Source organism: Dasypus novemcinctus, chromosome 5 (genome assembly GCF_030445035.2).
Source record: "Dasypus novemcinctus isolate mDasNov1 chromosome 5, mDasNov1.1.hap2, whole genome shotgun sequence".
NCBI classification, from domain to species: Eukaryota; Metazoa; Chordata; class Mammalia; order Cingulata; family Dasypodidae; genus Dasypus; species Dasypus novemcinctus.
In genome coordinates, this window is record NC_080677.1 from 88,547,023 (window position 1) to 88,574,403 (window position 27,381).

The 27,381-nt window shown below is 36.7% G+C and overlaps 1 protein-coding gene across 4 annotated transcripts in view; it reads right to left on the reverse strand.

Annotated features, from left to right (window-relative positions):
* The window catches only part of TMEM168 (transmembrane protein 168), a 51,860-nt gene extending 24,756 nt beyond the window's left edge, over positions 1 to 27,104 (reverse strand). Inside the window, exons 1-3 of one of the 4 annotated variants that reach the window (XM_071215235.1) lie at positions 26,990 to 27,104; positions 26,557 to 26,612; positions 23,659 to 24,914 (exon numbers count right to left, since the gene is read on the reverse strand). In XM_071215235.1, coding sequence (XP_071071336.1) covers positions 23,659 to 24,786 — 1,128 coding nt within the window. In that variant the 5' untranslated portion in view covers positions 24,787 to 24,914; positions 26,557 to 26,612; positions 26,990 to 27,104. Of the gene's footprint in view, positions 1 to 23,658; positions 24,915 to 26,556; positions 26,824 to 26,844 lie in introns of those variants that run through there. The other 3 variants (XM_071215236.1, XM_071215234.1, XM_071215233.1) reach the window with 3 other exon arrangements.
* Between the last annotated feature and the right edge of the window lie 277 nt (positions 27,105 to 27,381).

Genomic DNA, 27,381 nt, shown 5'->3' on the forward strand with positions numbered 1-27,381 from the left:
GAAGAGGAAATATGTCCTTACTTCATAAAGGAATTAATATTCAGAAAATTGTATTTTGAAAAGCATCATATCCTGTTTCATTGTGTTCTAGCAGAAGGGATAAATATCCAAATTAGAAGTGGTTCTCTATACATTCAAATAAAAAAATAAAAAAATAAACCAGTATCCCCTTCTGTCCCCTTTGTCATCTAGACTAAAACAACTTAAAACTTTAGGAGAAGAGAGAGAGGAAAAAGGAAGGAAAAAAATTTTTAGGAAGAGAAACAAAACAAAAAATAATGAAAACTGTACACTTTAGACTTGACAGTGGATTTAAAACATCCCTCCTCCCCATGGTAAGTGAAGTATATATTATGGCTGTTCCGTCTTATCTGTGGCTTCCATTCCTTCCTTGTATGTGAGACTGATATTGTTAACACATCAGTCTCACCTAGTGATTACTATTACTTCCCCTATAGAGGCACTGACTGTGATTACAGTTTTTCTGATTTGAGTCATAAACACTTCTACAGAAAGCTACAAACCCCCATGGAATCTACAAATGACAATGATTGCCAATAAAATGCATACAAAAACTCATTTGAAAGATTTCAGGGAATATCCCTAAACATAAGAAATGGTATGTTTCCTTAGGTATCTGGTCAATTTCCCACCTTTTATCATTTGGTAAATTACCAATTATCATACTTTCAGAAAAGTCTATGGCTAAGCAATAAGACTAGCATGAAATACTATAGTACTGTGTAAGCCTTTCTGATTTATTTCAGGAAAAAATATAAAAGAAGAAAGCAACAGCACAGTCAATGAAGACTTCAACAGCTGTAATGGTGCATTTTAAAGCTGGAAAGAGATTATGAACAAAACACAACAGAACTTAATGGTAAAATTTCAGCTTTTAAATGTAAATGACTTGGAATACTATTGACTCATTCTGAAAATGTTACTGAACTCAGTAAAACTAACAAAACAAAGCTATTCATATGGGGTTGGGCAAAGTTTCTATTCAAAAGATGTCAGGTAAAGATTTCTTAGAGATGACATAAAAAGATGACTCATTTAAATAATGGAAAAATTTTACAATACCAAAATTATACAATAAGAGGATGAAGAGACAAACCACACACTGGGAGAAAATCTTTGGAAGTCATATACCTGATAAAGGTTTTACATCTAGAATATATAAAGAAAGCTCAGAACTCAATATTAAGAAAACAACCCAATTTTTTAAAAAGGCCAAAAGATTTGAACAGGCACATCACCAAAGAAAGACATGAAAATAAGACTGGCAAATAAGCACATGAAAAGATGCTTAACTCATTATTCATTAGGGAAATACAATATAAAACCACAATGAGTTACCACTGCATACCTATTAGAATAGTGAAAACACAAACAGACAATACCAAGCACTGGTGGGTATGTGGAACAACTGGAACTCCCATATACAGCTGGTGAAAACACAAAATGTTGCACAGCTCCTTTGGAAAACAATTTGGCAGTTTCTTACAAAGTTAAATGTGTTTCCCCTATGACCTGGTAGGTAGACACCAAGTAAAATAAAATGTTCAACAAAACCCTGTCTATAAATGTTTATAGCAGCTTTATTCATAACTGCCTAAAACTAAACAACCTCAGTGTCCCTCAGTTGAGTATAAGATAAACTGTGGTACATCTATACAATGGAATACCACTTTGTAATAAGTAATAAACTACCGATATGAACAACAACACAGATGAATCTCAAATGTGTTACATTGAGCAAAAGAAGCCAGACTCAAAAAGCTCCATACCATATGATTTTATGTATATGACATCCTGGAAAAACAAAATCTCTGAGGACAGGAAACAGATCAGTGACGGTCAAGTGCTAGAGGTGTGGAGAGGGATTAACTACAAAAGGGTAAGAGGCAATTTTGGGGGGTAATGGAACTGCTCTACATCTTGACTGTGGCAGTGGTAGTCAATGCAGTTGTCAAAACCACAGCATCATACACTAAAAAGGATGAATTTTACTGTCAGTTTTACCTTAACAACAACAAAAAATGCTATGAAACTAAGTAAAACTAACAAAAAGATAAACAAAACTATATTTAAAAGAAGTTTAAGAAAAAGTGGCTAAACTCACTTTGGGGAATTAAGGTCTAAGTTACAGTTGTGTTCCATAAGACAAAGATTAATCTCAAGATTTTGTTTGGTTAAGTTTTACCACTCTAAAATGAGAGAGATAAAAATAATCTTTAAAAATTAAATAGGTTACTATAAAGTGTTTTATTAGTTACAAATGCCAGTTAGGATATAAACTCAATGAAATCCATTATGTTTTCTCATCCTTTATTTCTATCAGCTCTTTTCTGTTTCCCCAACATCTTTTTAATATTTTCTTTTAGATTATCCACCCAACCAGGTCAGAACACTCAACTCTACGTTTCAAAAATAAACGTTTAAAAAACTTTTATAAAAATAGCCAATGGGCCAGATTTGGCCTGCAAGTTATAATTTGTGGACCTCTGGTCTACAACAGTCTTTTAACTTTGTTTTTAAACAAAAGAGTAGATATCTACCACTGGGTTATAAATTATCCCAGAAATTAGTAAATTAAAATAAACATCATTCAATTCATTATCTCACACATATCTCCAGATATGGCATTGCTGGGTACATCTAGCTCAAGATATCTTATGGAGACTAGACAAGCTATCAGCCAAGGCTGCAGGTCTCTCATAGCTTCAATGAGTCTAGAGAATCTACTTTCGAGGTGATGCACTTGTGGGTTGTTAATAAATCATTGTTCTTTACTGGTTACTTGCTGGAACCATCCATTTCTCACAAAGATGACCTCTCCACAGGCTACCAGAGTGCTCACATGCCATGGCATCTGGCTTCCCCCACAGTGGTATGAGAGAGAGAGCCATAATCTTTTTTATAATTATCAGAAGTGACAACCCATCATATCTGCCATATGGCATTGTTTACACAGACCAATTTTGTTATAATGTAGGAAGGAATGGTCCAAGCATAGCTTGCCACCTTTTCCTGTTTACAAATAAATCCTATGCTTAGGGTTAGCTGTCTTAGCCTGGTGTCTAGGATGTAGGTTGATTCCCTCTCAGTAGTGCTTTGAGGTAAAATACATATCCTAGCAGATTAGCAGTCTGTGAGGATATTTCTTCCCCTTTGCCTTGAGCATATGTAAACATCCACTGGAGATAGTCAGGCTAAAGTATGTACATTTTATGGCACCCAGGTCAATAAACACTGGGTTTTTTCCTGGCAGTGAGGGAGTGACACCTGCCATGACAACACAAGAAGTGTATGCCTACACCAGCTCCCTGTATTGGCCATGAATTGAGACCTCCTGATTCATGGGGAACCAAATGCCTACTAGGTAAAGTTGACCTTACTCCATCTCTTTTCCATATAAACATACATGGTTCCATGCAGCACTATGTGAGTCAATCCCAAAACCTGTAAAGACTGCTGTTCCTGGTGGCAAGCACTGTTATACTCTTGCTATCTTTCATGTGGTGAAACCCTCCCCTAGAGAGGGAGTAATAGGTGTTTCTCTTTATAACTGACAAGTGTAAAATCCCAGGTCATGGGAATCACTAGGGACCATTTTTGAGGCTGGCTACACAAGAACAAATAAACAAATGAAAAGAGACACAACATCACTGGATATCAGAAAAAAAAGTAAGTGAAAATTAGAGGCATATTTCTATCCAAAAGTGAGGTTAAAATCTTAAAGATAATTTCAAGTGTTGGAAAACGTGTAAGGAAATGTGGATACTGATAAACAACTGGTAGGGAAGTAATTTGATACAGCCACATTGGAAGAAAATTTGGTTATATTAAAATTTTAAAATGCACAAAGCACTTCAAGTTATAAGTGAAAAGGGGCAAATCTTCTCCCCAAAAAACAAATATAAAACTGGGAAAAATTGTTAAAAAAACTATTTCAAGATTCTAGAATTGATGACAGGCAAACAACAAAAGGAGAAAGTCTGTTCATGAAAAACTGCTAGAATTTTGGAAATCTTGCCCAGACCACATCCATGATCACTCTCCTAGCTAAGTGTGTGAGAACAGCAGTTTTACCAGTGTGGGACTGGCTGAAAAGAACAGCTACTTTTCTGCCTGATAGGGAAGGCTCAATTTCAGGTTAAGGGTAAAAACTTGCAGTGGTACTCTCAATAAAAGTTGTGGTTTTCTGGTAAGAAATCAAAGGAAAAAACCTGCATTTCTGCTACCCTGGCTGGCTAGGAAACTATGCACATATGAAAGGAGACTTGAAAAAAGTTGAACTGAAAACAAAAACTAAAGAATATTTGAGAAGTTGCTACACTTTGAATGTGCTTTCTAACTCAAACACAGATGGACCAGCAGAAGGTAAAGCCCTTACAAGCACAGTGTTTGAGAACAATATCTGCCTAAATCATTGGATGATCACTAAGCTTTGAGGACACAATGGATATCCTGGGGAAGTCAAGCTAAAAAATAAGAAAATGAATTTTTTAAAAACTGAGCATAGAGATCAGTGGCTGCACTGAATCTATCCACAGTTTAAGATCAGTAAAATTGAAAAAAAAAAAACACAAAAAACAAAGTATGAAAAATCATCTCTTGGAGGGGGATTCAGTATCCATAATTGTGCCAGTATATTATCTAAAATACCCAGTTTTCAAGAAAATTTTAAAAACATACAAAAAATAGAAAACAGTAAGAACTGTCTTTGAGTGGGCTCAGAAGTTGGATTTTGAAGAAAAAGATTTCAAAAGAGCTATTATAAATATTACCAAAGAAGTAAATGAAAATATGACAATAACTCAAAGAATTGAGAATGTCAATAGAAAAATAGAAAACTATAAGAAAGAACCAAATAAGCATTCTAGAGTTAAGAAGTGTAACAACTGAAGTGAAAAATTTATAGGATAGGCTCACAGTAGATGTGATAGTGAAAAAAAAAAAAATCAGTGAACTTAAAGATAGATCAATTAAAAAGTAAACAATCTGAAGAACACAGAGAAAAAGTTTCCATTTACAACAGATAAGAAAAGCATCAGATACCTAGAAATAAATTTAACCATGGATATAAAGGATTTGTACATGGAAAACTATAAAATATTACTTAAAAGAAGTTAAAAGATACTGAAAAGAATGAAAAGACATTACATGCTCATGGATTACAACGCTAAATTTTAAGATCTCAATTCTACCCCTATTGATCTATAAATTTAACAAAATTCCAATCAAAATCTCAACAGATATCATTGCAGAAATGGAAAAGCCAATTATAAAATTCATATGGAAGGGTAAACAGCCCTGAATAGCTAAAACCATCTTGAAAAAGAACAAAGTTGTAGGACTCACACTTTCTGGTTTTAAAACTTATTACAAAGCTATAGTAATCAAATCAGCATGGTATGAGACACGAGGACACACATATAGAATTAAATTGAGAGTTCAGAAATAAACCCTCAAATCTTTGGCCAACTTATCTTTGACAAACGTGCCAAGTCCACTTAATGGGGAAGAATAGTCTCTTCAACAAATGCATAGGAATGAAGGTGGTCCCCTACCACACATCATATATAAAGATTAACTCAAAATGGATAAAAAACTAAATGTAAGAAATTAACTATAAAACTACCAAAAGAAAACATAGGGAAACACCTTCAAGACCATGTGTTTGTTGGTTGTTTCTCAGACTTTAAAATAAAAGCAAAAGCAAAAAAATAAAAAAAACAGATGAATGGGACTTCATCAAAATTTAAAACTGTGCAAAAGACTTTATCAAGAAAGTAAAAACAAGCTATGGAATGGTAAAAAAATCTCGATCTGATAAAGATTTCAATGTTCAAAACATATAAAGAACTTCTACAATTCAACAAAGAAAAAGATAAACAACTTACTTTAAAATGGGCAAAGGACTTGAAAGGCATTCTTCAAAGAAGATACACATATAGCCAATAAGTACATGCAAAGATGCTCAACATCATGAGCCATTAAGGAAAGGCAAGTAAAGCCACAATCAAATACTCTTCACATCCCCTATGATGGTTGTTATTAAAAAACAGAAAATAAGTGTTGGTAAGGATATGGAGAAATAGGAAATCTTGGGTACAAACCTTGTAGGAATGTAAAATGATAAAGGTGCTGTGGAAAACAGTTTGGTTGTACCTCAGAAAGTTAAGTATATAGAATTATCATATGACCTGGCAATTCCACTTCTGGGTGAATACCCAAAAGAATTGAAAGCAGAGACTCAGACTGTATTAGTCAGCCAAAGGGGTGTTGATGCAAAATACCAAAAATTGGTTAGTTTTTATAAAGGGTATTTATTTGGGGTAGAAGCTTACAGTTTCCAGGCCATAAAGCACAAGTTAATTTCCTCACCAAAGTTTACTGCCACATGTTGGAGCAAGGTGGCATGCTGACTTCTGTAAGAGTTCAGGCTTCCTGGGTTCCTCTCTTCCTAGGGCTTGTCTCTCCCTGGGCTCAGCTGCTCTGTTATCTCCACAAAGCCAGCTGTAGACTACTAGGCAAACAGCTTGTTCCTCTTCCCGGGACCTTTCCTCTTTCCTCAAGAACAAGCTCGTCTGTGTGCTTATGTCCCGGGGCTCCAGCTCAAAGACTCCAATCTGTCTTTTCTGCAGTGTAGTTTCTCTATGAGTCCCCATTCACGAAGGGGTAGGGACTCAACATCCTACTGACATGGCCCAATCAAAGCCTTAATCATTATTTAACCAAGTAAAAGTAACACCTCTGAATCCAATACACTATAATATACCCAGAGGAAAAGACCAGTTCACAAACATAACCCAATATTTTTTGGAATTCATCAATAATATCAAACTGCTACACAGACATCTGCACGATGATGCTCCTAAGAGCATTATTCAAAATTACCAAAAGGTGGAAGCAACCCAAGTATCTACCAATAAACAAATGGATAAATAAAATGTGGTATATGAATATAAAGGAATACTATTTGGCACTAAAAAATGAAGTTCTGATGCCTAGTACAATATGGATGAACCCTGAACACATTACATTGAGTGAAATAAGTTGACTCAAAAGAACAAATATTGTACGATTTAAAATAAACAAAATATGAATATTCATAAAGCCAGAAACCAGAATTTAGATTACCAGCAGCTGACTGGGGGATGGGAATGGGGCATCAATGTTTAATTAATTTGCAGTTTCCGCTTGGGGTGATGCAAAGTTTTAGCAATGGATGATGAGGATGGAGGCACAACTCTGTGTATGTAATTAACACCATGGAATTGTATAATTGAAAAGGGATAAAAAGGGAAATTTTAGGTTGTGTATGTAATCACACACATACACATACAAACCCACAGAACTGTATAACACAAAGAATAAACCCTAATGTACATTACATTAGCTAAAGTTAATAACATAATTATAATAATATTACTTCATGAATTATAACAAAGACACCACTCTAATATAAAACGTTAATAATATGGAAAGTTGCATGTGAGAGTGAGGCATATGGGAACTCTGTACTTTTTACATGATGTTTCTGTAAACCTACAAGTACTCTAATTAAAAAAACAAATCAACCAAAAAAACACTTGTACATTCAAGACTTCATTAATTCCCAGACAAGCTCATACATTTTGGTATAAGTCAGGACTATGATTGGTACCTGTTGTGAATCCAGAGTTTTTCATCACTTTGCTGTTGATATTGACAATACAGGCATAACATTAAGAAAACCAAGCTAATATTCTTTAAAAAGAAAGTGTTTCTGTAATTTAAGCTTAACTGATTCAAATACAACCTTTCTTGTCTTCAAGTCATCAGTTTTGTTTAATAATAAGTGTTAAAATGGTCAATTCAGTGAATTGTAAAAATACATGGCACAGACCTCTTTATGTCATTTGTGTGTTGTTTTAAACAGTAAACTTATGTTTTATATTTAAAAAACATTATATATAGAGTGGCCCCATGACCTGGGAACCCTACTTCTAAGTATATATGCAAAAGACTTGAAAGCAAGGACTCAAATAGATATCTGCAAGCCAATGTTCATGAAACATTATTCACAATAGCTAAAAAGTAGAAGCAATGCAAGTGTCCACCAGATGAACAGATTAAAAAAATGTGGAATATTAAAAAAAATTCCATAAAATGGAATATTATTCAACTGTAACAATGAATATAATAATATATATATTATTTATATATAAAATAATGTGGATGAAACCTTGAAACTATGATGCCGAGTGAAGTGAACCAGACAAAAAAGGATAGATACTGTTAATTTCACTTACATAAAATAACTATAATATGCTAATATAAAGTAGATTACAAGTTACCAATGGCAAGAGGGGAGGGGGAATGGGGAGTTAATGCTTAATGGGTACAGAGTTTCTGCTTGGAATGATGGAAAAGTTTTGTTAATGGATTGTAATGAATGTGGTAGTACAACATTGTGAATGTAATTAATATCACAATATTATACACTTGAAAGTTGTTAAAATTGGAAATTTTGGGAAGCAGATGTGCTTAAGCATTTGGGTGTGCACCTATGACATGGGAAGTCCTGATTTTGGTTCCTGTTGCCTCCTAGAGAAAACAAGCAAGACAGCAAGCTGGTCTGACAAGCTGGCACAACGGGCTAGAGCAGCAAGCTGATGCAACAAGATGACACAACAAGAAGAAACAAAGAGGAAACACAATGAGAGACACAACAAAGTAGGGAGTGGAGATGGCTCAAGCAATTGAGTGCCTCTCTCTCACATGGAAGTTCCCAGGTTCGGTTCCCAGTGCATCCTAAAGGGAAGACAAGCAGACAAAGAAAGCACACAACGAATGGATAAAGGGAGCATACAGGGAGAACAAATAATGGGATGGGGGAGAAATAAATAAAATAAATGTTTTTTTAAAAATTGGAAATTTTATGTTACTACAATTTTAAAAAATTAAATGAAACCAAAATAAAGACATTCATAGATAAACAAAAACTGAGAGAATTTGTTGCTAACAGACATGCACTATAAGAAATACTTAGGAAGTCCTGTAGGCTAAATGGAAATGACAGTAGAAGGTGAGTTGAATCCACAAGAAAAAGGAACAGCATCAAAAATGGTAAAGGTAAATAAATATAAAAGATTTATATAAAAATATAAATTTTTTTCTTTTCCGTCCAGTCCTCTAAAAGAACATGTTTGTATAAACAAAGAATTACAGTACAATTATTGTAGATTCATAACATATTATGTATAGTGCTATATATATGACATTGATAGTACAAAAGAGACTGGGGAAGGAAATGGATTTATACTAGAGCAAATTTGCTATATTTTACCAGAACTAAGTCAGCATTAACATGAAGAAATATGTAATAAATTAGTATGTATATTGTAATCTCTAGAGGAACACCTAAGAAAATAACACACAGATATCTAAAAATAAAGGATCCCAAAAATGGCATTCTCATAAATATTTAATAAAAAAGAAGGCAGTAGATAAGACACAGTAACAGAAAGTCTTATATGGTAGAAAACAACTATCAAGATGTCACATTTAAATCCAACCAAATAATTAATGGCATTCAATGTGAAGAGACAGAAATGGACAAACTAGATAAAAAAGCAACATCAAACTATATGAACAGAGATACACTTTAGAGTAAAAAAAACCAAAAACAAATAAGTTGAAAGTAAAAGGAAAAACATAAATAAGAAATACGATGCAAATTGTAATCATAAGAGAGCTGGATTGGCTACATCAATATCAAGAAAAACCAACTTTAAGAAGAAATAACACTAGAGACAAAGGTAGAGATTTAATAATGATAAAAGGCTCACTATATTTGGAACATATAACAATTTTAAGTGTGCATTCACCTAGGAACAGAGCCCTAAAATACATAACATAAAAAATGGCAAAACTGAAAGAAGAAATAGAGAATTTAATAATTGTAATAGATATTTTAATGGTCCTTTCTCAGTAGTAATAGAACTAGAGAGAAAATGTGTAAGAATATAGACACATGAACACCACTATCAAACAACCTGACCTAGTCAATCCATGGGACAACAGCAAAATACTCACTCCATTTAAATGAATATGGTGTATTATTCAGAATAAAACACAGGCCACGAAACATGTCTCAACAGATGTCTGAAATCTTTCAAACTATATTCTCCAAAAACACAGAATTAGAAATCAACAATAGAAAGCAATTTGGGAAATTCTGCAACATACTTTAAAATACCCACTGGTCAAAGAAAAAATTACAAGAGAAATCAGGAAATATCTTGAGCCGAAAGAAAATAAAACACAAAATATAAAAATTTATGGGATGCCAAGAATTATTGGCATTATGCTAAGGAGATTGTGGAATAGGAAGCTCCAGGAATCAGTCCCTCCATCAAAACCATTAGGAACTGTAAAATCAACTATTTTTGGAACTATGGCATCTCATGGAACACTTGCAGCATGCAGGGAAAGGCTGGATGAAAAAGCTAATAAATTGTGGTTAACATCTCTCATCCCCCAATCACATAGCAAGCAATGGTGGGAACTGCAACCTAGGTTTCTAGAGCAACTTGCTGGTGTCAGGGTGGGCTAAAAGGGTCTAATTTCCAACATCTAGGGGCGTGTGGTTTGATTGTTAATCGTGGTTTTTGATCAGCTACTTTAGATCACTAAGAGACTGGCACTGAGGGCAGACATTGTTACAACCCTCCTCAGGCAAAAGCAGTACAGAGCCTTCGAGAAGCAGTACCTATTTCTTTTTTCTCTGTTTATTCCCTGTGGGAGCAAAAATAGTTTGGGAAAGTCACAAACTCATGGCTCCAGCTTTCGACAAGAAAAAACACCAGTAATCTCAGAAAAGTGGGAGAACTAGTTTTCCAGAGTTACAACAACATAATACCCAGTATGACCAGTACTCAACAAAAGATTACAACACACACAAACAGGTCCATTTACAGGAAAAAAAGAATTTGACAGAAACCATTCCTGAGGAAACTCATACACTGGAAATTTTAGTCAAATGTTATGTCAACTGTCTAAAATATGTTCAATGAGCTAAAGGATTCCATACACACACACACAAAAGGAAAATGTCTGAACAAAATAAAGAGAAATTATAAAAGAAACCAAACAGGAATTCTGGAGATGAAAAGAACAATAATTGAAGTGAAAAATTCAATAGAGGGATTCAACAGCAGATATGAGTAGGCAGAAGAAAGGATCAGCAAACTTGAAAAAGACAATTGAAATTATTCAAGGAGCAGAGCAGAAAGAATAAAAGTGAATAGAGTGTGAGGAATGTGTGGAACACAATCAAGCATACCAATATAAGTATCACAGGAGTCCCAGGAGAATGAAAGTGAGAAAAAGGAGCAGAAAAAGTATTTGAAGAAATAATGGCCAAATCCTTCCAAATCAGTTGAAAGGTAAGAATATACACATCCAGGAAACTAAATGAACTACAAGGAGGAGAGACTCAAAGATATCTAAACACAGATATATATTAAAATTGCCAAGATCCAAAGACAAAGGAAGACTTTTGAAAGCAGTAAGAAAAAAATGACTTGCCATGTACAAGCAAGCCTCAGTAAGATTACCAGCAGATTTCTCACAGAAACAATTGATGCTAGAAGACAGTGGGATGAGAAATTTTATGTCATTAGAGAAAAAAAACAAAAACTACCAATAATTCTGTATCCAGCAAAATTACCCTTCAATGAAAGGGTAATGAAGGAGTAATTTAAAGCAACTGTAGATACACAAAAGATATACAACAGGAGAATACGCGTTTTTCTCAAGAGCACATGGATCATTTTCCAGGATAAACTGTATGTTAGGTCACAAATCAAATCTTAATAAATTTTAAGTATTGGAATCATACAAAGTATCTTCTCCAACCCAAACGGAATGAAGCTAAGTAAGCAACAACAGAAGGAAAAAGGGAAAATTTTTATATATGTGGAAGTTTAAAAAACTGTCAAACAAGGAAATGGATGTGACTCAATGGGCTCCTATCTACCATACAGGAGGTCCAGAGTTTGAAGCCTAGGGCTTCCTGGTGAGGGCAACCTGGCCAATGCAGCAAGCTGGCCCACGCAGAGTGCCGGCCCATGCAGGAATGTCGTCTGGCACAGGAGTGCCACTCTGCAGGGGAATACCACCCAGGGTGGGAAAGTTGCCCCACGCAGGAGTGACGGCCAATGCGGAGCTGGCGCAGCAAGATGACAAAACAAGAGAAACAGAAAAGAGAAAATAAGAAGACACAGCAGAACAGGGAGTTGAGGTGGCACAAGAGAATAAATGCCTTTCTCCCACTCTGGAAGGCCCCAGGATCGGTTCCCGGACCTACCTAATAAGAATACAAGCAGACAGAGAAGAACACACAGTGAATGGACACAGAGAGCAGACAACAGGAGGAACAGGGGGATGGAATAAATTTTAAAAATAAATCATTAAAAAAAACTGTCAAACAACTAGTTCAAAGAAGAAATTGCAAGGGAAACTAGAAAAACTTAAAAGATGAATCAAAAGGAAAATACAACATACAAAAATTTATGGGATACAGCAAAGGCAGTATTCAGAGGGAAATTTATAGCTGTAATACCTACATTAAAAAGAAAAAAAATGAAAAATCAATAACCTAACTTTATAACCAAAACAAACTGAAAAAGAAAAGCTAAACCCAAAGTTAGAAGAAAGATTACAGCAGAGATAATTAAAATAGAAGAAAAAGAGAGAATGAATGAAACCAAAGGATTGTTTTTAGAAAAGACCAATAAAATCAATATGCCATTAGCCAGACTGACAAGGAATAAAAGAGAGAATACAAAAATAAGATCAAGTCAGGAACAAAAGTGGGGACATTACTATCAATCTTACAGAAAAAAGGGATTAGGAGATGATTCTATGAATAATTAATTGTCAACAAATTAGAAAACAAGATGAAATGGAAAATTCCTAAAAACATACAAATTACCTAATCTAACACAAAAAGCAAAAAATCTCAACAGAACAAGTAGAGATTGTGTCAGTAAATAAAAACCTCCCAAAGAACAAAAGAAGTGGAACTGGATGGCTTCATTGCTGAATATTCTTTTTCTTTTGCGGTGATAAGCATTTTTTAAAAAATTTATTTAAATATATCATTCATACATGAACATACATAAACAATAAGTATATAATAGTTGTGAACTTACAAAACAAACATATATAACATCAAACAAACATACATAACATCTCACCCTACCACCAATAACTTGCACTGTTTTTAAACCTTTTTAATAATTAAAGAGCACTGTCAAAATATTACTGCTAAACAAAGTATTTTCCCCTAACCAATCCTATTATTTTCTTTATATCACTTATATATGAACATACATAAACAAGTGTACAGTAAAAGTTGTGAACTTACAAAGCAAACATGCATAACACCATACAGGGGTCCCATCCACCAACCCTCCACCAACACCTCGCATTGTCATGAGATGTTTGTTATAAATTATGAAAGAATATTGTCAAAATCTTACTACTAATCATAGTCCTTATCTTACATTTGGTGTGTTTTTCCCCCAACCAACCCTATTATTATTTTTTAAATACATATTTTCTTATGACCGAAGTTGTAAACTTATAAAACAATCATACATATGTGCAGAATTCCCAAACAACACCCCTCCATCAACACACCACAATGTGGTGTGCCATTTGCTACAGATAAAATAATATCATCTGATTGTTACCATGTCCATAGTGTATATTTGGCTCACATTTTCCATACTGCCTCAATATCAACATAGTACATCTTTTGCATAAATGCAAGAATATTATTACTACCAATCACAGTCCATAGGTCACTCCGGCTGTATTTTTCCCATGCTTCTCCACATTCCCAATACCCTGCAGTAGTGATATACATTTGCTCTAGCTAACAAAAGACACTCTTGCATCTGTACCATCAACCACAATTCTCATCCACCTCTTTGTTTACTGTGCTATCCACTTCCTGGATTATTTTCTAGCATTCTGTCAATTGGCATTTACATAACTAGACTACCATTTTCAGTCACATACCCATTTTTATAAACTAGCTGTTACTCAGTGTGTTACCATCCACTCTATACATTTCCACACCTCCACTGTAAACCCAATTAAAACTTCTACATACATTAAACATCAGTAGTCCACTCACTCCTCCTCTTATCTCCTTTAAGAATCTACCATCTATCACCAGGTCTTGAGGGTATTTTCCTACAATTTCTTCTAGAAGGTTTATGGTTCTTGCTTTTATATTTGTTTTTGTTTTTTACTCATTTTGAGTTAATTTTTGGATAAGGTGTGCGATAGGGGTTCTCTTTCCTTCTTTCAGCCATGAATGTGCAATTCTTTCAGCACCATTTGTTGAATGGATTGTTCTGCCTGAGCTGTGTGAGTTTGACAGGCTAGTCAAAAATTACTTGACCATACCCGTGAGGGTTTGTTTCTGAACCATGAATTTGGTTCCATTGGTCTATTGGGTCTGTATTTAGGCCAGCACCATTTTGTTTTTACCACTATAGGTAGGTATTATGATTTAAAGTCTGGAGATGAGGGTTCACTTTTCCTTTTTATGATGTTTCTGGCTACTCAGGACTCTTTACCCTTCCAAATAAATTTAATGATCATGTTTTCAATTTTTTCTTTAATGCTGGTGGATTTTTATCAGGATTGCATTAAATCTGTACATCAGTTTGAGTAGAATTGACATCTTGATGATATTTAGTCTTCCAATCCATGAGCATGGAATGTTCTTCCAATTATTTAGGACTTTTTTTATTTGTTTTAACATTGAGTTGCAGTTTTCTGAATATAAGTGCTTTACATCATTGGTTAAGTTTATTCCTAACTATTTGAGTTTTATCTGTCATATTTTATTTTCACCACTCTTTTGACACTTTTAGTTACTTTTATTGATATAATCTTCCTTTTTAGACTCTCTTCCAGGTCCCTCTCTCCTGTCTTTTCTTTTCAGGCTCTAGCACACCCTTTAGTATTTCCTGAAAATCTGGTCTCTTGCTTAGAAATTCTCTTAGTTTCTGTTTATCTGTGAGTATTCTAATTTCACCCTCATTTTTGAAAGACAGGCTTGCTGGATATAAGATTCTTGGCTGGAAGTTTTTCTCTTATAGTTTATTAAATATATCAGACCACTGTCTTCTTGCCTCCATGGTTTCTGGTGAGAAATCAGCACTTTATCTTATTGGCTATCCCTTCTATGTTATGCATTGTTTTTCTCTTGCTGCTCTCAGAATTCTCTATCTTTGGCCTTTGACATCCTGATGAGTATGTGTCTTGGAGTTGGTCTATTTGGATTTTTTTGGATAGGAGTAAGTTGTGTTTCTTGGACATGGATATCTATGTCCTTCAATAGGCTTGGGAAATTTTCTAACATTACTTCTTCAAATATTCCTTCTGCCCCTTTCCCTTCTCTTCTCCTTCATGTATGTTTACATGCCTTTTGCTGTCATTGAGTTCCCTGAGACCTTATTCAATTTTTTTCATTCTTTTCTTCATATGTTCTTTTGTATGCTCATTTTCAGAGGCTATTTCCTCAAGCTTACCAATCCTTTCTTCTGCCTCCTCAAATCTGCTATCATGATTCCAATGTTTTTTTAATTTATTGCGCCTTTCATTCCCACAAAATCTGCTATTTTTCTATGTATGCTTTCAAATTCCTCTTTGTGCTCATCCAATATCTTCTTAATATCCTTAATCTCTTTAGCCATCTCATTGCATTTATTAAGGAGATTTGTTTGAACATCTATAATTAGTTGTCTCAACTCCTTTATGTCATCTGGAGGCTTATCTTGTTCCTTTAACTGGGCCATAGCTTCCTGTTTCTTGGTGTGGATTGTAATTTTTTGTTGGTGTCTTCGCATCTGGCTTCCTAGAGTATTTTTTCTGGGTGCAGTTTTTCTCTTTAGTTTAGGGCTTCCTATTGTTTCTCCCTTGCTGGTTGTGCAGTAGGAGCCAAGCATGTGTTTGGCACTATAAGGCTCAAGCTGCCCTCATTGCACCTTGAAGCTTCTTCCAACTCTCTCCTTTGCCAAGGGTAGGGAGAGAGTCACAGCTATGTAAAATAATCCAAGTGCAGGCCTAGACTGTAGTTTCCCAGAGAGACTGATGAAGCTTCACATTCCTTTCTCCTCTGCCTGGGGCAGAGATGGAGCTGCAGGTGTGGGCAGCAATCTATGCAGTACACGTCCAAAATGATCACGGTTGCCCTGGTAGACTTCTGATTTTCAGTCTATTCCAGCCAAAGTTACCTGCAGTTACCTGTATAGGCTGGTGCAGGGCTCCTCCCCACCAGAGATGGGGCTGAAGCCTAGGCTAGGGATACAGGCTGATCTGCGTGAAAGAAACTGGTTCCTGCTGACACTGAAAGTTTCAGTCAGCCCGGCTTCCCCTAAGGCTGGGGGCGGAGTCAGAATGGCGGCTACTGGCCTCTTTCTGACTTGGGCTGGTTCACACCCCAGCTGTTACCAAGGTTATACCCCAGCCAGCCAAGTCTACCAATCAGCAGCTGAAATTGGCAGCCAACTTTCTCCTCCTCCCCCATTTCTGGGAATTAGAACCTCCATCTCCAGCCACAGAAAAACCCCTGGGGCAGCTCGCGTAGGACAATCACCAGCCTCCGTGGCTTGGCCGGTAATTTCCCGGAGAGGCTGGTGCAGGTCCCCGCAGCTTCTTCCCTGCTGGAGGTGGCACTGGGGCCTAGGCTAGACCTGCAATATGATTTGCATGGAAAGAAACTGGTCCCCACCAGCACTGGGATTCTCAGTTCACCCCGCTTCCCCTCGTGCCAGGCGCCGAGTTAAGATGACAGCCTCCAGCCTCTTTCTGACTTGGACAGGCTCAAACTTTAGCTGCTCTCAGGGTTATACTGTAGCCTGCTGAATTTACTCATCAGTAGCTGAAATTGGTGCCCAACCGTCTCTTCCTCCCCCATTTTTGGGAAGTGGAACTTTCAATTCCATCCACAGAACAGCTCCTGAGGCGGCTTGTGCCTCCAGTGGAGGATGGACACTGGCCTCTGGGATGTGGAGCACTGTACTTATGAGTCTTCTCTGCAGATGGGCAGTCTCCTCCTTCGACTTCTTCAAGGACATTGCAGAACGTTCTTCTGGTCTCCTGGAGGCCCCAAACAGGTGCTTCACATAGCTCCAGAGAGCTCTGGGTGTTTGCTAACTGCTCTGTAAGCAGGAGCTGACTCTAGAAGTATCTTACTCCGCCACCATCTTGCTGGTTCTTCAGTGCTGAATTTTTACCAGTTAAAGAAGAATTAACACCAATCCTTCTCAAATACTTTCAAAATTGAGAAAAGGAGGGAACACTTCCTAACTTACATTTCAGACCACATTACCCTGATACCAAGTAAAAAAAAAGACAGCACAAGAAAGGAAAATGACAGAATAATATCCCTTACAAATAAAGACATAAAAATCCTCAATCAATACTGCCAAACAGTTCTGACAGTGTATTAAAAGGATTACACACCACAGGAAAGGGGAACATATTCCAGTAATGCAGGGTGGTTCAACTTATCAAAACCAATCGATGCAATATGACACATTAATAGAATGAGAGGGAAAAAAAGACAAGTTCAACGAAGTGGTGGGATACAAAATTAATATGCAAAAATAAGTAGTGTTTCTTATACTACTAATAAACCATCTGAGAAGAGAGTCAGAAAAAAATTTTCATTTAGAATAGCCACTAATAGAATCAACTATTTAGGAATAAACTTAACCATAAAGGACCTGTATTCAGAAAACTACAAAACATTGTAAAAATAAACCAAAGACAACTTAAATAAACGGAAGGACATTCCATGTTCATGGATTGGAAGACTAAATATTGTTAAGATGTAAATTCTATTCAAACTGATTTATAGGTTCAACAGAATCCCAATCAAAATCCCAAAAGACTTTTTTTGCGGAAATGGAAAAGCCAATTATCTAATTTATTTGGAAACACAACGGACCCCAAATATTCAAAAATGTCTTCAAAAAAAAGAACAAAGTTAGAGGACTCTCACATTCTGACTTTACAGCATATTACTTAGCTACATTGGTAAAAACAGCATGGTACTGGCATAAGATAGACAGACTGATCGAATGAACTGAATTTAGAACTCAGAAACAGACCCTCACATCTACAGTCAAATGATTTTGGACAAGGCTTTCAAGCCCACCCAGCTGGGACAAAATAGTCTATTCATAAAATGGTGCTGGGAGAACTGGATATCCATATCCAAAAGAAAGAAAAGAGGACCCCATCTCACACCTCATACAAAAATTAACTCAAAATGGATCAAGGAACTGTATATAAAAGCTACAACCACAAAACTCCTGGGAGAAAATGTAGGGAAACATCTTCATGATCTTGTGCTAGGTGGTAGTTTCTTAAACCTGATACCCAAAGCACAAGCAATGAGAGAAAAAATACATAAACGTGATGTCATCAAATTTGTTCTTCAAAGCAGTTTAGCAAGAAAGCCTACATCATGGGAGAAAATATTTGGAAACCTCCTATTCCTATGGATTTGATATCCATGTTATATAAAGAGATCATACAACTCAACAAGCAACCCAATTTAAAAATGGGCAAAAGACTTGAATAGACATTTTACCAAAGAAGAAATAAAAATGTCCCAAATGTACATGAAAAATATGCTCAACATCCTTACCTATGAGGGAACTGCAGACCAAAACTACAAGATAACGCTTCATACCTATTAAAATAGTCATTATTCAAAAATCAGAAAACTACAAGTGTTGGAGAGGACGTGGAGAGAAAGGAACACTTATTCACTGCTGGTGGGAATGTAGAATGGTACAGCCACTGTGGAGGTCTATTTAGCGGTTCCTAAGGAAATTACACAGATCTGCCATCTCTGACCAGGCAATTCCACTACTAGGTATATACCCAGAAGAACTGAATAGACATCTGCACAGCAGCATTATTCACAATTGCCCAAAGATAGAAAAAGAAACAGCCCCGGTGTCCATCAACTGATAAATGGATAAACAAAGTGCAGTATATACACATAGTGGAATATTATGCAGCAGTAAGAAGAAATGAGATCATGAAGGATATGACAACATGGATCGACCTGGAGGACATTACGCTGAGTGAAGCAAGACAGACATAAAAGGACAAATACTGTATGATTGTGCTATTATGAACTAAATATATTGTGTAAACTCATGGGGTTAATAACTAGAATAGAGGTCACCAGAAAATAGAATGAGGGTAGAGAATGGAAAGCTGAGGATTAATCTATGCAGAATTGGTAAAAAGGTTGTTTGTAAGTCTTTGGAAATTAACAGAATAGGTCAAAGCATAGCATAGAGTTCTCAACTAGCAGTGCTATTATATGGATATAACAGTGGTTGAAAGGGAGTCTAAGGACATGTATATTACTAGAAGGAAAGTTAAAAGATGTAACATGGGATTGTATTAATATAATAGAGATCCCATGTGAAACATGAATATGGGTAATATTGCATATATAAGTCTGATTTTACAAAATATAATACAAATAAACTAGAGAGACAGAAGAGAATAGCAGCTATGTGTATAGCAGGGGAAGCATAAAGAGGTTGAAAGGTCATGAATTTTTATTGTTTGATCATTATTAGAATAATGAAAATGCTCTAATGATGATTGAAGTGATGAGTGCATAACTATGTGATTATACAAAATACCATTGATTGTACACTTGGAAAAATTAACTAGCAAAAAAAAAATAAAACTACTCATAACTTATAGAATGGCCATTATTAAAAAACTGAAAACTACAAGGCTGGAAAGGATGTGGAGAAATAGGAACACTCCTTCACTGCTGATGGGAATGTAGACTGTTACAGCCTCTGTGGAAGACAGTTTGACGGTACCTCAAGAAATTGAGCATACAACTGCCATATGATCCAATAATCCCATTACTAGGAATATATTCAGAAGAACTTAAAGCAAGGACGTGAACTAACATTCGCATACCAATGTTCATAGCAGAATTATTCACTATTGCTAAAATATGGAACCAGCCCATGTATCCATCAACAGATGAATAGATAAGCAAAATGTGGCATTTACACACAGTGGAATACTATTCAGGAATAAGAAAAAATGAAATTGGGATGCACAGGACAACATGTATGAGCCTTGAGCATATTATGTTGAGTGAAATAAGCCAGACACAAAGGACAAATATTGTATGATCTTGCTAAAATGAACTAAATATGATGAGTAAACTCACGGAGGTAAACTCTATAGAGTATAGGTTACTAGGAGATAGAATATGGGTTGAGAATGGGAGCTGATGCTTAAAGTATGTAGTATTTTTAATAAGATTTATTTTTAAAGTGTGGAAATGACTAGAGGTGATAACAACACATTACAGTGAGTATACCTAACACTGCTAAATTATAAATGTGATTGTGGCTGAAAAGGGGTAGTCTATGGACTACCATAGTCAATAGATAGATAGATATCTATTTCTATCTATTCTATCTAGAAAACTATCTATTGAAAGGAAGCTAGAGAATAGTCTAGGAACTGTAAACAGTGATTTTGGTGGTGAAGACTGGTTAATAGTACAAATTTTAAAATGTTCTTACTTTACAAAGTGTCAAGAAAACGGTGGTACATGGGAAAATTACAACTAATGTAACTTATGAATGACAGTTAACAGTAATATAATAATATTTTTGCCGCAGTGGCAAAGAAGATATAACATTGTATCAATTCTAAGGGATAATAATTGGGGGGTAAAAGGGGGTACGGGATTTGTCCTGTTAGAGTAATGAAAATGTTCTAAAATTGACTGAGGTGATGACAGCACAACTCTGTGAGGAAAACGAAAGCCTCTGAGTGTACACACTGAATGGACTGTACAAAGTATCAGACTGTATAATACAGGGAATCCAGTGGTAGAAGATGGCCTTTGATACTGAACAAATATAAAAACATTCTCTCATGAACTTTAACAAATATATAATACTAATATAGGGTGTTAATCATCACGGGGGTTGGGGGGAAATACATCAAATGTAAGATATGGACTATAGTTAGTAGTATTTTGACCATCCTCTTTCATAGTTTTTAACAAGTGTTTCACAACAATGTAAGGTATTAGTGGTTGGGTGATGTATGGGAGACCTGTATGATGATATGCAGGTTTGTTTTACAAGTTCACAACTTTTATTACATACTTATTGTTTATGTCTGTTCATGTATGAATGATATGCATCAATAAAATTTTATACAAAAGACTTACTATAATGTTACAGTAAACAAGACAGCATGGTATTGGCATAAAAACAGATATAAGATCAGTGGTACAGAATAAAGAGCTATTTAATTGTTTTGGACAAATATGTCAAGGTAGTTCAATGGGGGAAAGGATAATCTTTTCAATAAATGATGCTGAAAACTTGCACGAACATATGCTAAAAAAACAAAAACAAAAACAGACCCTTACCTCAAATCATACATAAAAATTAACTGAAAATGGGTCATATACCTTAATATATGACCTTAAAATGATAAAACTTCTAGATGAAAACCTAAGGTTAAGCAAAGATTTTTTAAGTGAAATGCTAAAAGCGTGCTCCATGAAAGAAAAACATACAAAGTGGTCTTAATAAAATTAAAAACTTTTACTCTTTAAAAGGCATCATTAAGAAAATAAAAGATAAGCCATGCACAGGGGAAAATATTTCTAAATCATGTATCTGATAGTTTGTATCCAGAATATATAAAAACTCTTAAAACTCAATCCTGGGAAGTGGATGTGGCTCAAGTGACTGAGCTCCCGCCTACCACATGGGAGGTCCTGGGTTTGATTCCCAGTGCCTCTTGGAGAAGACAAGCAAGACAGTGAGGTGGTACAAAAGCTAGGCATGGCGAGCTGACACAATAAGATGATACAACAGAGACACAAAGAGGAAAGACAATGAGAGACACAACAAAAGCAGGGAGCTGAGATGGCCCAAGCAATAGAGCACCTCTCTCCCACATGGGAGGTCCAGGTGCAGTTCCCAGTGCCTCCCAAAGAGAAGACTAGCAGACAAAGAGAGAACAGGACCAATGGGCACAGAGAGCAGACAGCAAGCACAAACAAAGGGAGGAGGGATGGGAAAATATAAATAAATCTTTTTTAATAAAACACCTCAATCCTAAAACAAATAACACAAAATTTTTAATGGGTAAAATATTTGAATAGACACTTTAACAACAAAGATAAGTAAATGACTAATATGCATATTAAAATATGCTCAACATCATTAGTCATTAGAGATAAACAAATTAAAATCACAGGGAAATTCTATTCCCATCTAAAGTAAGGGACATTATCAACTAAATCAATTTCAGGAAAGAGTAGACTGTAAGGTAAGACTCTGGAAGTTGAATCACTTTAAACTATCTTTCCTGATATTCCTCCTTGGAAAATTTGTATACCTCCAGTGATACGGGGACCCTATTTGAAGACCACTAGTAGAAAAAACAAAGAAGAATTTGGTGAATTGTAAGAACAAAGTTATTAAGATACCCTTAGTCAACACTCACACTGTTTTCATCATTTGGTTTTCATCATCACACAAGCTCCCTGTCCCAACTCAAATGGACTGGAAAGCACCATGTCCAGGCAACTCCCACATCTTCCTTCAAACACTTCTAGAAATTACTCTGCTGCAGAGAACTGCATCAAGGGAAGTTGGCCTTCCTTTACTGCCACACATCCCAGCCTGATGTGCTTAAATTATAGCACTCCTCACACTATAATCACAATTTTTTGTTTACATGTCTACCCCTTACCCCTCCCACTGGAGAAATGTACTTTAAGGATGGAGATATTACTTATTCGTCTTTAGAACTTTAGCACCAGTACAGTAACTGACATATACTACATAGTCAATCAGTCCAAAGAATGGAAGACTGAGTTTATTACTATAGATATAAACTCCAACTGTATGATTTGTATGTCTTCATCTATATTATATCTTTCTTCCATATTGTGGGAAGCAAATTTAGTGTTAAAAAAAAAAATGTTTCCCCCCCTTAGGAGAGTCCCTAATCTATAATTAAGAACCTGTATATATAATCACCTTTAAAATAAAGCCTTCATGGAAATGGCTGCATAAAAGAAATGTGTAGTAGGGAGACCAGTGGACTAGATAGGAGCTGGGTAACCTGGTTCTGGCTAAACTACTGATTCTGGAGATGTTTTCTCTAGATTTCAGTTTCCTTATCCATAAAATGAAAGGATCAGAGCGCAATCTCTAAGCGCCCTTCAAATGCCAATGTTCTAAGTATCTTTAATATATGAGTGATTCACTAAGGAACAATCAGGAGGTGGGGGTCACTTCACACACTGAGCATTCCTAGTATTTTGGTTCTGCTTTGCTAAAGATTGAACTATATTATCCTGTCAAGATTTACTCAGTATTCTATTCCATTACCAAAATTAAATTTAAGTGCCAAAAAATAATCTCCTTTTGAATTCAGGACCTTGACCTTAAAATTCTAATAATTCAACTCTTGAAGCCAGAACTTTATCACACATCACAGGAGATGACATAACAGATAAACATGAGAACTTACCTGCCAGGAAACTGCTCCCAAAATCGCTGTTGCAAGAAGACTAAAAAAAACTAGCTGCTCTGAAATTAAGCAAAAATGACGCATCCCTTTAGATGCCATGATTCTATCAAGGCTATTGTTATCTGCCCTGTGGGTAGCATATACTTTGTGGCAGTCATTTAATTTGGTATGGAATCCCCAAAGAGTTAAAAGAAAAATAATATGGCAAATCATCCAGAAAATTCCAAAAACAGAAAAGCCTGGTATTACAAAATACCAGAGATGAGTATCTCTAAGTTTAAATGCTGAAAGAATAAAAAATATAAGCTCAATCAATCCAGTGGAAACAACTGATAGTCTTCTGCAAATTCTTCCACGACACAAAAAGGGTTTCCACCTTTCAGTTACTGAAAGTCCACTAAAATATATGTCAAGGAAAGGATCAGTTATCAAACAAATAAAAAAACACGCAAAAGCAACTGGATTTTGGGGAGTTTCCAAAGATGAGAAAAACAACAAGACTGCAAAAATAACTAAGTTTAGAAGAGCTAGAAAAGACTTCATTCTCAGGTCAATAATCAGCATGGCCAAAGCTACAACAAGTAAAATGACACTCAGAGATTTCTCCACCAACATAGTTGTGCTGGCAATGGCAAATCCAACAAGTTCCAGAAATTCAACTGTGTTTAATAAAGTGGGTCGATGACGGACATAACCAGAAATTCTCTCTACCAAAGAGCATAATATCCTTAATACTATGGAAGTCAGAAGCAAATATTTGGTTGATTCTTCTTTCACATCATTTTTAAATGATGAGTTGTCAAGAAAACATAGGAGGCCAAGCAAGAATCCAAACCAAAGATTGGAGAGACTTAAACTTGCTGCTTCCATTGAAAAATAATAATAGAGTATGCTGGCAATTCCAAGAACAAAAAGACCAAGAATAAAAATTACCAAAATTAAGGAATTTGCTGTTTTTTCCCATCTTACATAAAGACCTAAGCAGATAGCAACCAGTAAGTTGATCCGGGCTAAATAGCCAAGATACCGCACTGAAGAATGCATGTTCACTTCTCTATTTACTTCTTCCAGTCTTGTCATTGCTAAATAGAGACAATGACTAAAGCAATAACGCAGTGATTTACACATGAAATCTGGCAATTTGGGCTTTTACCCCACTTTATGAAAATTAACTGCTTGTATTTCATCCAGCAAATCCAATGCATCCGTAATCTTAGTTCAACATTTTCTCAGGTGAAATTTTTGTTTATAATAATCTACAAAAAAAAACAACACAGAAAAAATACTTGTGTTAATTTTATATAATTTATCTCTCATATGCTTCTTTCTTACACAAAATAATGAATAAGTGGAAAATAAAGTTTCTTTTGAAACACACTTTAAAATCTATATATGCATATATTTGCATATTGAAAAAGTTAACTAACAATTGTCAAAGTCTAACTGTTTTATAAAATCCCCTCTACACTCTAACACTCCTCTCCTTCACCATCTACATTTGATCCTCATCAAGTCCAGTCCATCTATTTCCTGAACAATTCTTAAATGTTTCTGCTTCTCCCCATCCCAAGGTCACCATCCAGTTTTGGCCACCACTGTCTCACACTTGAATGTCTCCTTGTAGCCACTTGTGCTTTCTCTAAGAAGTATATTTTTTTTAAAACCAAAATTTGTCCCATCACACTGTTATGTAAAACTTTCCAATGGATTCCCATCACTGTAAGCAATAAAGTCTCAACTCTTTATTATGTCTTATAAGGACCTGAATAACTCTCATGCTTTATCTCTTTCCACTCTTCCTCTCATCCTCTGTTCTCCAGCCACAATGATATTTCAATTCAGAACTACACAAAATATTCCTTCTCCAGTTACACTCCTTTCCTTTCTCCTGGCCCCACCCTAGTCCTTTTACTTGGCCTATTCTACTCTTCAGATCTCTGCTTAAATCATTTTCTTAGAAAAGTCTCCCCTGACCTATTTTATGATCCCTATACTTCCTCTATAATAGCAAAATATTCATCATTACTTATTTAATGTCTGCATTCCCCCACAAGATCACCAGGTCGAGGGTTTTGTCTTCAATACTTTATGCTGTGTCCAGCAGAAAATCTGGCTCCAAGAAAGCAGTCAACAAATACTTGTTGACTAAAGGCTAATATGTAAATACCTACATTTAAGTAATAATGGTAATCAGTTATTGAACACTTATTAACGCACAAAGAGGATAAATAATTCGTCTAGTATCCCACAGCTAATAAGTAGTAGAGTTAGGAGAGAGTCCGTGAATATTAGGTTTCTGTTTCTCTCTCGGCCTTAATTCAGCTTTCACAGTTAAAGCTTCACCCAAATTTCTCCAAACCTGTAAATTCTCTTTTCATGCCCCACCTCCAGGGACTGACTCATTATGCAGTTCAAAATGTGTTCTCACTTGCATGAACTTTCAACTCAGAAACTATTTCTGTCCCATCTAGGGGAGGGGGCATGAGCTGAAAGAACCATACTGAGAAGCCAGGGGAATTCCGGTACTTCAGTTCTCTTTGGGTTCATGATTATTCTTTGGGCCCATTTCATACGCGTATAGCACCTCGAATAATAATTCTCTGGGCAAAATAGGGAGCAATAGCAATTTTTCGCCCATTTTGCCTTCTTCTAGCGAGAGGCGGGAGGCCGGAGCTGGAACTTGGCTGGCCACCCCTGCACTTAGGGGACAACAACAAGGAGCCCAGATGAGTGAAGAGCCTTCCATTCCACGCTCCACTGTCAACTCCTCTCGGGGCAGGTGACCCTACACCCGCCCCGGGATCTGCTGGGCGGAGCCTGGTGTACGGGCGACGCGACGCGACGCGGTATCGGTGCCTGACTCCCGCCGCCCCGCCGTTCAACGCATGGTCTCCCTACCTTGGCCGCCGCCACCAATCCTTTCCCAACCCTCGGAGTCTGCCTCGGTGCCAGCCCTGTAAAGGAAGATCTTGGTTAAGCCTGCGGCTCAGGGTAGAAAGGCGGCACGCCAGGAGGGTCGGGGGCCGGGGCCGCGAGCACTAACATAAACCAGTCTCAGCGGAAACTTTCTCAGTTACCGGCCCGGCCACGGCCGCCATATTTTCGCTGCCGACTCCACGGCGGTACGGATCGCCGCCGGGGCCAAACCGCGCGGCGCTCTTCCCTTCGGAGGCCCGTCCTTCTTACCCCTCCCCCTCCCACGTCCGCCGCGTGGAGGAGAAGCCAGGTGCGCTCGGCCTTCTGCGGGCACCAGCAGCCCCGCCCTCAGCGTGGGGTGACCCTGGTCTACTTGAGTTCCGGGGACCTGGAGTCAGTCGTGGGGCTAAAAGACCTGCAAGAATCAGGCTGATGGTGTTCATCAAACACCTAGGGCGTCTCCTCAGGCTGGGTCGAAACTGGGGCAAGACAGGAGGGACCGTCACACGTGGACTGTAAATATGCGAGAGGCAGTGCAGCTCTTTAATAGATGGCTTTGTGTTCACTGACTAGCTAATGCCCAAGCACCTCAGGTTCGCCTTCAGAGCCAGCCGGGGCCTGCTTGTCTAAGTTTCCCTTTAATCTACCACTCGGGCCTTAACTCCACTGAGGACAGGTTCCCTCCACCCTCTTTCTTACATCATCTTCTTGTGCCAAGGGTCCTTCAAACTCCAGGGCTCAAGCTCGTTTGTGCTCTTAATGCACTCAGTACACATAAGGAGGTACTATTAGGAGGCAGCATTTCAC